Genomic DNA, 15327 nt, shown 5'->3' on the forward strand with positions numbered 1-15327 from the left:
GGAGAAGAAATGTATGAACCTTTCTTTGTTCTTGTTGCTAATGTTCTTACGGCTTCACCCTTTTCTCCATTTCAGTTATCGCTCTTTCTTTCATCTTCTCCACTCTCTGCCTCACCCTTCTCTCTCATATCTGCTGATATTTATGCCAAAAGTAGGGTATGTTGATCACTTATTAACATTATTTTCTCACAACTGTTTATTTTGTTTACTAATTGAGACGTTTTCTAATGATTTTGTTTTCATGTAGGATTAGTGGTGAAGAAGGAAAAGGAATTTCTGAATCCTTCTCTGTTCTAGTTGTTGTTGTTCTTAGGGTTGATTGAATATTCGTTAACATGTTTATGTTATTGTGGTTATTTTATGTTTCTATTTCTCCTTTTTAATGTTGTATTCTCTTCATTGTACATCAAAATCTATCTTAATTTTACAACCTTCAGTACATAACATTAATCAGAGATACAAAATTCAACAATAATATTGGGGATTTAAATGTCAGGCACAAAGATTTCATGGTTCAACAAAGGTGAACCTGTTTTATCAGTTCTTTTATGAAAATAGAAAGTAAATATCATTTGGTATCTATCTCTGGTGAATCTATGCAACATATTTCATTTTTACCTTCAATTTTGATTTAAGAGCTATTGAGATTTGAAGATTGGGGTTAAATGTTGTTAACATAAGAAGAAAGCCATTACCAAGGCATACGTTATTTGGGCTGTCAAAAAAGTTACTTCCTGGTCTTACCAAAGATAGATTTCTACAATGACGTGTAAGGTATAGTATATACAACAGTCAATTTTTTAAAGATTTGTTAATACACATGAAAGAAGTAATGTGTATGTTGACTTCCTAACCGTTTCAAAAAAAATATGTTGATTTCCTATGTTGATGAAATCATATCATCTGTCCTTCAATTGGTCTGATTATTTTAGTTTACCTGGATGGGGTCAATGGGTGGTCAAAGTAAGTAGTAAAAGTTAGTTATTTTGTTAAATTACTTTTAAATATAATAGCCTTTTTCATCAAAGGTAATGGCTATGTTTGTTGGGATTTTTTTGTTAATAATAACATATGGTTTGTATAAAATTGTTTTTTTATGTTACAATGATGCAAGCCAAAAACCCAAAGTCTATAACCATCTTACATCATTATACTTTCACTTCGCACATAAAAGCATTGTAATTTGAGTTGGATTTCAAGTGATTCCAGGTTATAAGTCATTTTCATTGTCACATAATGGGTTAAGATGCCATTTAACTCGTAATAACTAAAGCTGGAAAATATTGTACATTTGATCATTTTGCCCTTATCTTAGAAAAATCATCAAGAGTCGGAATTAGGATCTGCAAACTCTCAAAGCTTAGAAATTGAGTCTACTTTGTCCCTAATTTTTGTCCTGACCTGATATTGATCCTAACTATGTCGGAATTGGTTGTTTTTCTAGACTGGTAGAAAATGAGTTGCAATGATATTCAGTTTCATAAATATCATAATATATTGCATAAAAAAGCGTATGGATCCATGTAAGTAGTTCCTGAACAGGTATTGACCTGAACTTCATGAGCATCGTTTTGTTTTCTGTTTTGGATGGGTTTAAAGAGGGCATTCATCAACGATTTTCTAATTTTAGAAAAGCTGAATACCCCCATAATGAGACATTCATCAACAATTTTCAACAAATGGTTGTTGCGAGTGGTTGTACTGGGTTTGTCCAAAATACCCCCGTAATTTTATGATACATTCATCAGCTACTTTATTGATTTTATTTTTGTGTTTCTGCAGATGAACATGATGGAGTTCTTATTAAAGTGAAGTTCAGGTATTAACCCTTGATTTGAAAATCAAATAACTTTGTAAAGGAACAACAAATAAAGATAAATACGTATACTCTTCAATCCATCTTATAGTTTTCAGAATATTAGAACTTGACTATTTACATTTTATTCTGATTTCACAATTTCAGGCAAATAGGACAGCTTCCAGTGCCAACTGCCCACCATCAGTCTGGAAGGGTATAACCAAATGTTGGAAGCCAATACCTGTTATCTGTTGCTCTATAACCGGTTTTTCTTTAATCAACTTTGTACTTACGAATAATATACATTATTATACCAATGTCATCTAAATAAAAACTGTTATAATACAAAAGGTTCAACTGGTATAGAATCGGCTGTTGTTCCTAAACTCAGTAGTAACACATCAATCGTGTACATCGAGCCACAAGTGTCTAAATTAAAAGCTAACGTTGAAGATAAACAAAAAAAATTCGTGCAACGCCCGATCCTTTTCCTAGTTCAACATCAAATCATATGATCAACTACATAAAAAGGAAATTCAAACTACAGAACCGGATGTGTTAACTAAAATACAATAAGTAAATACTACGAAGTATTAACTAGTTGATGATTGAATTAGCATCAAAGACTTATTTAGACGTGTGATCATAAATTGTTACGTGCAATGATTTTTATACAATTCCTAGTTTGGCCGCGGTTGTCAACAAGCTCTAACAACCCGTTTCGCCAGACACTTGATTAAAACAAGCTCTTTAATCAAGTTGCGAACTTATCTAACTAAAATGAGTGTTTTAATTAGAACTGACTCACTACAAAATTATCAACTGAGCAATTTATAATTAAGTGAGAGTCGCATTAAAGTACAAACGAAACACCAAACACAATGAACCCTCACGTAAGCTCGGAGAATTTACATTGTACCAACATGATTTCATAATACAAGTGTATTACTTGCTACTTAGACCAATTAAAAGAACAACTACGAATTCAATTAATTGATTAGCAATTCGTCATTAAAATCCTAACCGGGTTGCTCAAGCCCAACTAAAATTGTAACAACGAAATTAATGAAAATCAGAAATCATATGGATAGGAGTGTACTAAATCTAAATAACAATCTCACACAACGATCTAAAACGAGTCTAAATAATCAAACTAATTCAAACATCAAACCCGGTGGTTTAACCGTTTAAGACGGCTAAACTCAGGAAACTACAATTCAGCCAAAGAAAAAAATAAATAAAACAAACGTAGTCCAAATCCGATCTCCACCGTTCAAATTAAATATCCACGAGTTATAAAGTCACCGGTAAAATTTCAGCTCGATCGGACTTCGTTTACCCTTCGATCCACTCACTTTATTAAAACCGCGCAATGCTGCCAGATTTCCAAAAAATCTTAAAATAGCTTCCTTTTATTTCTGTATCGTGGACACTGTTATGGGACTTCAATTGCGGTTGCAAGGCCTTCCATGTGAGTTTTATCGGTGCTCAAAAATATCATTATCCGCTTTCATAAATCTGCAAAAATTAAGCTTAAACGAGTAAAATTGTCCCAAACAAACGATGTAATAAAAATGTATGCAATGCATGCTAAATACACACAATATTTTGCGAAAATGATTAATAAAATATGATAAAGTGATGCATAAAACTGAACCTAACACCAAGCTTACAAGCTCGAACTATCAGAAGAACTGAATGAAATTCATAACGCTTTCCATGTGTGTTATTTGAGGAAGTTCACGGGAGAAGTTCCCGACATGATTTCACTTTCGGAGTTGAGAATCGATGAGAACAAAAGGTTGATTGAAGAACCAAAGGCAATCGTTAACCGAAAGACTAAGAAGTTGCGATGCAGGTTGGTCGAGTTAGTGCTTGTCCATTAGAAACACACGAATGGGCCAAATCTCACCTGAGAGACGGAGAGTGACATGATGAGTCGCTACCCATATTTGTTTGTTGATGTGTGATTCCAGGGACGGAATCATTCTGAGGTGGAGAGAATTCTAACGCCTATGTTTCTGGGCTTGTCATTAATGTTGATATAATAGTCTAAGTTAACCACCCATAACCCGTTTTGAAATAATAAGAAGTGTATTATTTGAGTATTATGTGTTTTGTGCTTAATTGTGTATCTTAATTTAATTAAGAATAAAAATAAGCATCAAAATGAAATGTTAGATAAAGCCGATATATATGGATGAAGATGTAGTGGTTGAAACAAGGATTCTGGAGATATAAAGAATGCCGAAAATCTGAGTTATAACGAAGAAGTTATGATCTGTCGAAGTTTCGCGACGGAACCGACACGGCGTTGAATGACGTAAAATACGAAATTAAGATAGAGCGCTATTTAGCCCTAGTGATCTAAACGAATGTTGTAGAGTTCGTTAAACCGAGAGCGTGCATATAAATAATGCCCAGATCTGACTTCGTATGAGGAAGTTATGATTTTTCTAAGTTTTAACTTAGCAGTATACGGCCCGAAACTCGAATTCGAGATCGAGTGATTGTTGGTTGGAACAATCTAAACGAGAATCGAAGATCTCGTTGATAGTAGTGCATTGGTGAAAAGACAGACGAAAACGGATGTCGGATGAAGAAGTTATGAATTTATAACGGAGTTTTCTTGTCCTGACCTACTAAAAATAAATAATAAAAAATAAATTCAAAATTAGCCGACGGAGTCTAAACGAAAGTTGAAAAGCGTAGTCTCACCTACGCGTGGATATAAAGAACATTGAAAACGGAGTTCGTATGAAGAAGATATGAATTTCCGAAGTTTTTAAATGATTAATATTTATTAATTAATCTTTAATTCATATGTATATCCGAAGAAGTCACCAATCTGATCCGAACTACGCCCAGCGTAGTTGAGTACGCCTAGCGTACACCGAAGCGTGACCCGCCTCGCACTTGAGTGCTCCGATGACACATGCAGTGACGTTTCGCAGTACGCCCAGCGTAATGCGAGGCTTCAGCCTCTATAAAAGCATGCGAGGGCAGCCGACTTCTTTTGCCAAAATCTCTTCTCTCTCCCCCGTTTTTCTTCGCTTTTCGTGCAACTTATATCCCGAAGCCCCGGTATCATTCCCGAGCTCAGAAGCAAGTCCCGAAGCCCCGAAGATCCCGAGAAGTGCAACTCCCAAGCCGAAGCTTTGCCCGCGATAAGCCCAGTTTTATGAAGATATTCCAGATCTACCGAAGAATACTACTTCTACAAGTCGTAGTGCTGTCAAATCATCTTCTGATTAAGTGAGTGTGTAGTTACTATTTTCTAATGCATAATTATGAAGTATTTTATACGAAATACGTGTTATGTGTATATTTTGTTGTTATATGTGTGAATGTATATTCACTTTCTTTTATCTCATAGATATGATTTATTCTCTATGAAATACGTGTTATGTGTATGTGTCTCATCTGTTGTTTGGAATATGTATCAAATGAGAATGCTATACAAGTTTTAAACTATGTATAAAAATATATATCTTTATCTACTAATATGTTGGGTAGAACATGGGTAGATAGTTGATGTGTGATAAACAGATGAGAGGCCTCGATGTTGTTGTTGTTGATCTAGTTATTCAGAGGAGTATGGATAACGACCACAGACTCTTTCTAGACAGTCATGTGGAACGCTAGCAGGTTCATAACATGTAGGTGTTGTGAACGATGTGTTCACTGGTGTACTCTACCCCCCCCCCCTCATGGTTGCCTTTAGGACATCTATTGTTAAGGAAACCCCTTTGCAGTAATGTCTGTCCCAATGAAAAATCCTAGATTAGGTCCATTAAGATAGATGTTTTTTAGGGACGTAAAGTGAGGATAACGGGAATGGGTAATCGGGTTATTGTTGGTTGGTGAAATTAAATATAATTATTTTATTGTGGGTTGAAAACCCTATATGTTCACTAGACTCCCAAGTCTGACCCACTCAGTTTTGCTGTATTACAGGTAGTGGAGCGAGAGCATAAGTTGGATGACTCATCAAGATCTTTTAATATTAGACTAGTTGTTATATGTAACTGTTGTATGGTCTATCTTTTGTTGTTTATGCTTTTTGTCTGTGTTATCTAAACATGACATCCCGAATATTGTTATATAATGAAAATGCATCTCTTGATGAAATGCTTTGGTAAATATTATTTTTATCATATTTTGTTTTTGGGAACAAATTTCGATGCTCTTTTAAATCAATGGAATTACTCTGAAATTATTCTAAAAACATAAATGAAACCGGCCTTTTCTGGCCGCGATTTTGGGGATGTCACAAACATCCCCCGAAGTAACCCTAACGATTTAGCCTTCCATTGAGTTCATAAAACAAATAACTTGATTAAAATGAATAAAATGCATAATAAAATTCATAAACAAACGTAAAATCATCAAACATATGTAGCCTAATGATTATCAAAGTATAGAACAAATAAACCTTGGGGAAGAAGAAATAATTCTGGAAAATAAAGAATTGATGAAGATTAACCAATGAAACGATCTTCACTTATAACTTGATGATGAATTGAATCGAATCTTGCCTTGAATCCGGATTGAAATGGAATGGACTTGTGTTTCCAAATGTTTCCAAGGGTTTTAGAAGCCTTAAAAACGCAGGAAAAACTCTGAAAATCGCAGGTGGTAACTCTAAAAACGAATGCACAAGTCCCTATTAATATTATTTGACAGAAAAGAGTGAAATTAGGCGACGTGGGAAGTTGGATGTCCTAGGAGACGTCTTAGACGTCGTGTATAACGCCCAAGCGCTCTTTGTACGTCCTAACATGCCTTCTACCGTCCTTGAAATACACTAAAAAATGGCCAAAAACGTCAGATGTCTTAGGATACGTCTTAGATGCGTTCTAGGACGCCCTTCCTTGATTTCCAAGCTTTCTGAAACACACCGTTCCAACACGGGACGTCCCGAAAAATGCCAAGACATCCTAGGGGACGTCTTAGACGCCATGTAAGACGCCGACGGGGGTTCCTCCTTCTTTTCTGCTCTGAAATAACGACCAAATGTTGACCGTTTGACCTGGACGTCCTAGGGGACGTCTTAGATGCCTGGAGGCGTCCTTCATCTTCCGTGCAAGTTTTGGTGCTCAAAACGACATAACTAGCAGAAACACAAAACACGAAAGTTGTAGAAAATCTTTTCTAGTTTCTAGAACTTCTTTACTCTTGTCAATCGGAGCTCCAAAACTTGAGATATGACCAAAACATTGAAGCATGGTCAATTTTCCTAGCAACGTTTCTTCATTCCTTTAGCAATCCGTTTTACTTGCAGGTTCCGCCCACTTTTAGTACAATATATTGACATGCATATGAAGTTCAACAACTCATCAAAGTAGTGCCATTCTTAGACAGTTATACATCAATTCAACAGATTTATGACAATTTAGTACATTCATAAAATGGACTTATCAAGGGTATTTTGGGTATGTTGAGCTGTTGTCTGAGTTTTGGTCATTATTTATTGTAAAGGTGATCAATATAGTTGGTATTTGGAGCAACGTATGATTGCAGCTATTTCGTCTAATTGTTAGGTGAGTCTCTTCACTGTACCCATTGGTCGAAAGCACCAATGTCGGCCCATTAGGATATGTTATGCTAGTTGTCTTTGTGACTCTTGTATGGTATGTTGGGCTAGACCCATTGTGTTAAGGGATAGGCCCATTTGTATGTTGGGTTGGGCCCATGGATCAGGAAGGGTTAGGCCCAATGTATGTTATGTATAAGCACAAAGTTCACTAAACTTTGTGCTTATAGTTTATGATTATGGTTTCAGGTACTTCCGGTTTGAAAAGGAAGAGTTTGGCTTGATTAGAACGCATCCACTCATGTTTCCACAACTATATGATTTGGAAACTGTACTCTGATAACTGTTTTATTCTGAAATATTTTTGAATGATTGAAAAAAGGATAATTGGTGTTTTTGGTTGAATTAAAAATGAAATTTTTACCTTATAGTTTTTGGGATGTTACAAACACATTGTCTTCTTTATTTTATGTTATGTATGCAACACAATTATATATATTATTTTAGGACATGAAAGATAACTCGTAGATTTGCCATTGTACATTGTTAATATGTGAACAAATGAAAGAAATTTCCTACAACAAAGTAAAATCAGTCTATTGTTAACATTGCATTGTCTACAAAAAATAAAAATAAAAATAAACAATTTGATATAACTATAATCTAAAAGATTTGTCATAGTACAATGTTATAATGGGATCAAATGAAAATATAATGCCATAAAAAAAAATCAATATATTTTTTTTTAAATCAATTATACCTATCCGCCCGACGTCCGACGATATAACTAGGGGTGTTCAAAAATATCCGCATCCGAAAATCCGCTCCGAAAATCCGATCCGAAATTTCGGATATCCGATTTTTCGGATTCGGATACGGATATTGAATTTATAAAGTTTCGGATATTTTGGATATCCGATATCCGAAAAAAATAATTTTTCTTTATTTTTTAATATTTTAAAATGAGAAATTAGAAACATTGACATGCTTAACGGACTAATGTTCCCCACCATTTTCAACTTTTTTGCGACCATTCTTTCCAAACTTTTATTGCAAACCTTTCCATTTACAATCGTTATATATTTGTTTGTTATAATCCTTGTTCGTTGGCTTATAATAAAAAACTATTAAGTAAATGCTATATATATTTATTTGTTGCTATCGATATCCATCTATGTCACAAGATTTAACATAATTTGTTATTATTAATTTTAAGAGTTGCGATGATTTTACGGATCGGATGTTCAGATGTGGATATTTATTTAAAATTAATGAAATTCGGATATCCGTTTAATATCCGAATTTTCGAATATCCGGTTTTGAACACCCCTGGATATAACACTAGTTGTATAAAGACATCGGTTATCTTAAGGATGAGCACACCCGTACTTATTAGGGGGATTTATGAATCAAATACATCTACAAGGGAGCAAATTGAAAAAAGTAGACAATCACAATATAGTTGGCGGTTGCCAAATATACTCGGGATTCATTGTGCACGTAAGCAACAGTTTCGATCGATTTCGCTCCCTATATATAACCCTTGATCTCCCGCTTTTTTTGCACATCAATCACAAGTCGGAGGCAAGCCGAAGAAACCCTCTTCTTCACTTTGCGCGCCCACCCTCTTTCTTTCTGTTTTTCTGCGTGCGAATCTTGAAGGGTCACGTAAATTTAGCCATGGAGGTGAAGATGATTCCTGAATCCACTGCAGTTGGAGACGGAATGCGAACAGTTTCGACGAATATGGGAACGATCGACGTTCTGGATTCTAATCGGGGTTTCCATTGTTATCATGGCGCTGACGTTATGGACGAGAACAACGGGAGGCCAAGTAAAAAACCGAAAATCGAAGAACAAGTAGTTGAATATGCATTGCCTGTAGGGTTTCTTGATCCTATTAATCCCGACGAACGCTCGTTGGTCTCTGTGCCGCAAACGCAATCCATCTTAGAATACCAAAACAGTAATCTCAAGGCTATCGTTCCATCTATGAGCAAACAGTTTTGGAAGGCAGGGGATTATGAGGTTTCTGTTCACAATAGAGAATCCGTAGCACACCCTGGTAATCGATTTTCTTAAGGATTATTAATCTTTCGTATGTGAAAAAAAGTAGTAACAGAGGAGAATTAAATATTTTGACGGGCATGGCTCAAAATCATAGTGTTGCATGAGTTTGTTTTGTTATGCATTTGATGAACCCTTGATTCTTTGTTTAGTTGATAGTTCTTGAAGAAGATTGTCAAGTTATTGTAGCCCTAGGCATTCAGTAGAGTAATTTAATTAATGGGTTTCTTTTTTAATTTTTTCTTTTGTAAGTACTTGTTAAAAATTAAACCTTGTTCATGCTGACAAAGATGTAATTTTATTGTAATTTGTACAGCAGCTGGTATGGATCACGTGAGGGTTCATCCCAGATTTTTGCATTCAAATGCTACCAGCCACAAGTGGGCACTAGGAGGTAATTAATTCCTAGTTTTATTGATGAATATTGTATAATGCATGGTTCTAAAACTTCAATGTAAACTGATGTTTGATTTTTATATTTTAGCTTTTGCTGAGCTTCTTGACAATTCTTTAGACGAGGTATATAAGATTCTAAACTCTTTCTTGCTGCAATTTAGTTTCTGCAAGTCCTCTGATTTTAATTTTTCTCTTTGACATGCAATTAATTTCAGGTGCGCACTGGAGCCACTTATGTTAATGTAGATGTGCTGAATAATGAAAAAGACATTGGTAGCAAGATGTTACTGATCGAAGGTACATCACTGCTTCTGGAGTTATCATTCATACATAACTTCGAGTTGAAGATATCAACAGACTGAAATTCTGATATATAATTTTTGTTTAGATATATTTTGTTTGTTTTTCTTTTAACTAAAAAGGTGTTGCTTGATTTTTGAGGGCAGATAATGGTGGTGGAATGACTCCTGATAAATTGCGTGGATGCATGTCTCTTGGCTACTCTGTGAAAAGCAAGTTGGCCAACACTATTGGTCAATGTGAGTGTAGATTTATGTTTTTTCTGCAATTCAATATGTTCACATAAATATATAATCATTTTTTTTTAACAATTTAATTTGTTTTAGATGGGAATGGTTTCAAGACAAGTACAATGAGGCTTGGAGCAGATGTTTTAGTATTTACTCGTTGCCCAGGACAGGATGGTAGAAGGTATAGAATTTGATGATGGACGTTTAATTATGATTTGAGCAATTGTTGTATTCTTTTTATTTTTATTATGAGGAGTTTCTTATCATTATTGGTAAGATCAAAACTAACTTGGTTTGACTGTTGTTTTTTGTTAGTCCAACTCAAAGTATCGGAATGCTATCATACACATTTTTAATGGAAACCGGAAAGGAAGATATTGTGGTTCCAATGGTACGTACAACCCTATTTAATTTTGTTTCTATATATCCATGAAATAATTATAGATGTATATAACACATGAATCAAGCAAGCTCCTTGTAATATATATTATATTATTGTGTTTCTAGATTGATTTTGAAAAGAGAGGAGATGACTGGGGAATGATGGTGCGATTCACACCTGAGGATTGGAAAAGAAACATGGAGACACTGGTCCAGTGGTCTCCATACTCGACTGAAGAAGCTCTCTTACAGCAGGTAATCATGTTATTGTTATTTTGTTTTAGAAATGTAAGCAGAATCAATACTAAATCTTTTTCTGTTTCACTTGTAGTTTGATTTCATCAACATTCAAGGCACACGCATCATTATATATAACATTTGGGAGGACGAAGAAGGACAATTAGAGCTTGATTTTGACACTGATCCACATGTATGTATATGTCTATGTTTATATAATATATACTGTAATTAGGTGTGTTTTTTCTTCTTCTTGGTTTCTCTTTTAACCTAAATGAGCTACTCCTTTCTTGAATTGACAGGACATCCAAATCAGAGGGGTCAATCGAGATCCCAAGAAGATTGAGATGGCGAAACAGTATCCCAACTCTCGCCACTTTTTAACTTACAGGCATTCCTTAAGAGTATAATTTCTCCCACTAACAATCCATTTATCTATATATGTATATTTGCATATAATATGTATAATTTATCTTTTTTTTTTTACTTGTCCAGAATTATGCAGCAATTTTATACCTGCGCATTCCAGAGGGCTTTAGAATCATCCTTCGTGGAGAAGATGTAATTCATCATAATATAGTTGATGATATGATGCTAACTCAGATGGTTACGTATAAGCCAACACAACCATGTCCTGAATGGACAACCACAAGGAATGATCAAAACGTATCAACCCTAAATCCTTAAGTAGTACTATTTAAGTATTATTTTAAAATTAGGAGTTTTAATTCTACTCTTGTTTTTCCACCTAGCAGATGGTGGCTGTGGTGACTATAGGTTTTGTGAAAGATGCAAAAGACCATATCGATGTTCAAGGGTTCAATGTTTATCACAAGAACCGACTCATTAAGGTTTAATTGACTTTCTCCTTATATAAATGATCGGTGTATATATGTTTTCTAATTTTAATTTGTGTGACAGCCATTTTGGAGGGTTTGGAATGCTGCTGGAAGTGATGGTAGGGGAGTTATAGGCGTATTAGAAGCTGATTTTGTTGAGCCAGCTCATGATAAACAGGGGTTTGAACGCACAACTGTACTTTCAAGACTTGAGAATCGATTGGTTGTCATACAAAAGAAATACTGGTTTTTTTTTTCTTCTCTTCATTTATTATTTCTCCTCTCTCTCACACACACACCCACCAAATTCAATCTGCCAACAAAATTTGACTTTTTTGTTTAGGTCTACGAATTGTCAAGAAATTGGGTATGCTAAACGTTGCAAGAGCAGTTCAGATACAAAATGTAGACCTTCAATGGAAGATAAACCGGATGTTCAAAGTGATGCTAGAGCCCCCAAGTTGAGGCCCATCAGAAAAGTTGAAGCATCAACATCTGAGGAATCAGAGTTTCCAGAAATCATTACAAGTAGATCACCAAAAATTAAATGTAAAGAATCAAAAGCAACTATGAATGGAGACGACACCATAGCCAAGTTGAAGGAAGAGAATCTGCAACTCAAGAAGAGGTTTGTTTTTTTATTTATTTATTTATTTGGCAAGGAGAATTTCACCATTTACTAATTATATGTTTGTTGGTATATAATTGTTTTGCAGACTAGAGACAAGCGAGGGTGTGATGCTCAATGATTTGTTATTGGATCTGCAATCTGAGAAAGACAAGACTATTTCTCTTGAAAATCAAGTAAGTAAAATCTCTTTTTTGAAATATGTTTATATAAAATTATGAATGGCAATGGTGGTTGATGGACAGATTGTGAAATTACAAGAAAAGATTCAAGTGCTTGATCAAGAACAAATAAACCTTATTGACATATTTTCTGAAGAAAGAAACCGGCGGGAAGCCCTGGAAGAGACTTTGAGGAATAAGTTGAAGGTATTCCTTATTGTTTAAGGAACCAATTTATAATATGTCCTCAGCATCAGCTATAAATTCTTGTTTCTTGTAGGAGGCCAATGACACCATTGAAGAGTTACAAAGGAACATAAAAGTGCTCAAGAGCAATGGAGTCATAATATGCTAGTTTTAATATCAAAATTACAGATCAAACCCTACTAACACTGCTACGTCCCTAAAGTTTCATCTCTGCATTAATCGCTTCTTAGACTATTAAATACTATCAAAGATGGTTTGGCTTTTGTATTTCTGTCTTCTACTTTTGCGTACATTTATGATTGTTGTTACATTCTTATATGAAGCAAGCATAGACTCCTGAATTATAATCCCAATTGGTTGTAATTATTATAAATGATAAGAAAATACAGAGTTTTTTCAACAAAAGAATGTGACCCACCAATTAATAATACATAATAATAACGAAGCCAGTTTTTGCTGTATGTACATACGAGCAACCAACTAGGGTTGCTGGTTTTGAGGGCTGTTGGGAGAAGGGGGGAAACTTGGTATCCATGTTCTTGGATCTCTTAGATCAAATCCAGGTGGTGGTGGTGGTGGCGGAGGAATGAGAAAAGGGTTTCGTGGTATCCAGGTTCTTGGATCACTTGGATTGAATGGTGGTTGTGGTGATGGTGGATTGGGTGAAGGGATGTTCGGTATCCAAGTTCTTGGGTCTCCTAAATTGAACACCGGAGGGAAGTTTGGTGGTGGATATGGCAAAGATGGTGGCTGTGGTGGGAATTGAGTGGGTGGAAATGAAGGAAAAGGCGGCAGTTGTGGGAACGGCGGCAATTGAGGCAGCGGTGGCAGTTGTGGGAACGGCGGCAATTGAGGCAGCGGCGGCAGTTGCGGGAAGGGAGGGAATTGAGGTAAAGGCCAAGGAAAATAAGGGAGGAAAAACTTTGAGGAGTTGAAAGAATCCGATGACATGATGAGCTTTTGTTGGTAATTGAGGGCACAAAGGGTGGAGTTGATCTGAAAAGGTCTATAACTGAGAGCACTCACACTATAAACACAAACATTAGTTGACTTTGATTTGACGGTGATCTCTTTGGTGGTTGTGGACACCCCAGGGACATTGCAGCCTGGAACGGAGCTCTTTATTAATGTGGCTTCACAGAGTGACTGAATGGCCGGACCTTCCACACAATCAACCCCCTCCACCGATGGTATATCCAATCTGTATACACCGTATCTGTTGGTTGTTCTGTTCACTGAAAAACTAATCTGCTCTTTTGTACTTGGCGCATTCCCTTGAAATTTACATTGGACATGAACATCCGCCCCTGTGATTATCTCAACAACATAACAACACAATGGGTATAAATGTAAATTTCAAATTCTAGTACTATAACACTATCTATGATTATTGATTGCTGCTTTACCTGGTAAGAAATAGCTGTATCTTGTAAATAAGTTGCTGTAGCAGACGTCGCAAAACACTGAGCCTGTGACTGTGATGTGGGACGTGGTTGGCTGAACCGCTGCAGAAACCGGTGAAGCAGACAGAGAAACAACAACAAGAAGAAGAAAGAGGATTGGATCCATGGTTGGAATTGGAAATGAAAGAAGCAGAAGCTTCCAAGTATTGTTGTTATGTGGAGGATGCCGGATATGATATATAAAAAAGAATGATAACATTAAGTGGGGTCACGTATACGTATAATCGAGTCCGTGACTGTGAGTAGTTGTTGTTACTTGATAGGAATAAGTGTGAATGTGATTTTAGAAGTTTCATCAATCTACTACTACAATACAAAGACATGTGAAGTCCCCTTTTTGGCAGATTCAAGAACTCAATTAATTCAATGGAGATGGTTTTTATGTATTGGTGGGTGTTTGGAGTATGTTCATGAGATTCTTTTTATGACTCCCTACCAATTAAACACACATCTTCCCAACACCATATTGGTTTATAAATAAAAACATATATTTTAAATATTTCAAGTTAAAGATCCGTACTTCTAAACTCAATATTTTCCTTAACATCTTTGAATACATATTTTCTATTACAACAATTCTAGGATCCATCACATCATTTAGTGTTAAAACACATACACATCTATATTCAAACAAATCAAACACATTCATTCCAAAATGGTTTCCAAAAGAGCTTTGATTTTCTTGTACGATATTATGTTTTTCTTCAACTTTCTATGCTAAAATGCCCAAAAGCGGTTTGGCCATACTTTTGCCACGGTGGCAGCCAGTAGGTGAACATCTTTTGCGGTAGAATTTTATTGCACGTTCTCTCTCTCTCTCTCTACTTTCTCTTCTTCTCATGTTTGAACCGTCAAAAAGTTACAATTATAATTATTAATTTATAATCCGTGAGAATTACGGTTATAAAATTAATTAAACTTTCATAGTAAAAACTTAAAATTATTAATCAATTATTTCAAATAAATTATTAATTAAGAGACATTTTTTAGTTATATAAAATTATAATCGTTGATTTAAGTAAATACATGGAATTATATTAACTTATAATATATATATATATATATATATATATATATATATATA

At 35.2% G+C, this 15327-nt stretch overlaps 2 protein-coding genes across 2 annotated transcripts; one reads left to right on the forward strand and one right to left on the reverse strand.

Annotated features, from left to right (window-relative positions):
- The first annotated feature begins 8899 nt into the window (after positions 1 to 8899).
- Positions 8900 to 12985, forward strand: LOC111889838 (protein MICRORCHIDIA 7). Its single transcript, XM_052770134.1, is given in 17 exon segments — positions 8900 to 9399; positions 9718 to 9795; positions 9886 to 9920; positions 10013 to 10094; positions 10244 to 10336; positions 10424 to 10508; positions 10643 to 10718; positions 10835 to 10963; positions 11040 to 11138; positions 11248 to 11349; positions 11441 to 11659; positions 11662 to 11796; positions 11867 to 12030; positions 12128 to 12412; positions 12501 to 12588; positions 12658 to 12780; positions 12854 to 12985. Coding segments are annotated over 17 exon segments (2253 nt in total). The 5' UTR covers positions 8900 to 9014; the 3' UTR covers positions 12929 to 12985.
- A 136-nt stretch (positions 12986 to 13121) lies between these two features.
- Positions 13122 to 14402, reverse strand: LOC111889839 (leucine-rich repeat extensin-like protein 3). The gene is made up of 2 exons (XM_023886000.2): positions 14187 to 14402; positions 13122 to 14087 (listed from the first exon to the last, which is right to left on the reverse strand). Exons 1-2 carry the CDS (start codon positions 14347 to 14349, stop codon positions 13261 to 13263), a joined length of 990 nt encoding a protein of 329 aa, XP_023741768.1. The 5' UTR covers positions 14350 to 14402; the 3' UTR covers positions 13122 to 13260.
- Positions 14403 to 15327: the final 925 nt, after the last annotated feature.

This window comes from Lactuca sativa, chromosome 4 (assembly GCF_002870075.4).
Source record: "Lactuca sativa cultivar Salinas chromosome 4, Lsat_Salinas_v11, whole genome shotgun sequence".
NCBI lineage: Eukaryota > Viridiplantae > Streptophyta > Magnoliopsida > Asterales > Asteraceae > Lactuca > Lactuca sativa.

What these genes read in the sequence shown, in the direction of transcription:
- LOC111889839 (XM_023886000.2), bottom strand. Translation starts at nt 14,349, where the DNA reads ATGGATCCAATCCTCTTTCTTCTTCTTGTTGTTGTTTCTCTGTCTGCT. An exon ending in ATACAGCTATTTCTTACCAG is followed by an intron (nt 14,088 to 14,186) that starts GTAAAGCAGCAA and finishes AGATAATCACAG; the next exon opens with GGGCGGATGTTCATGTCCAA.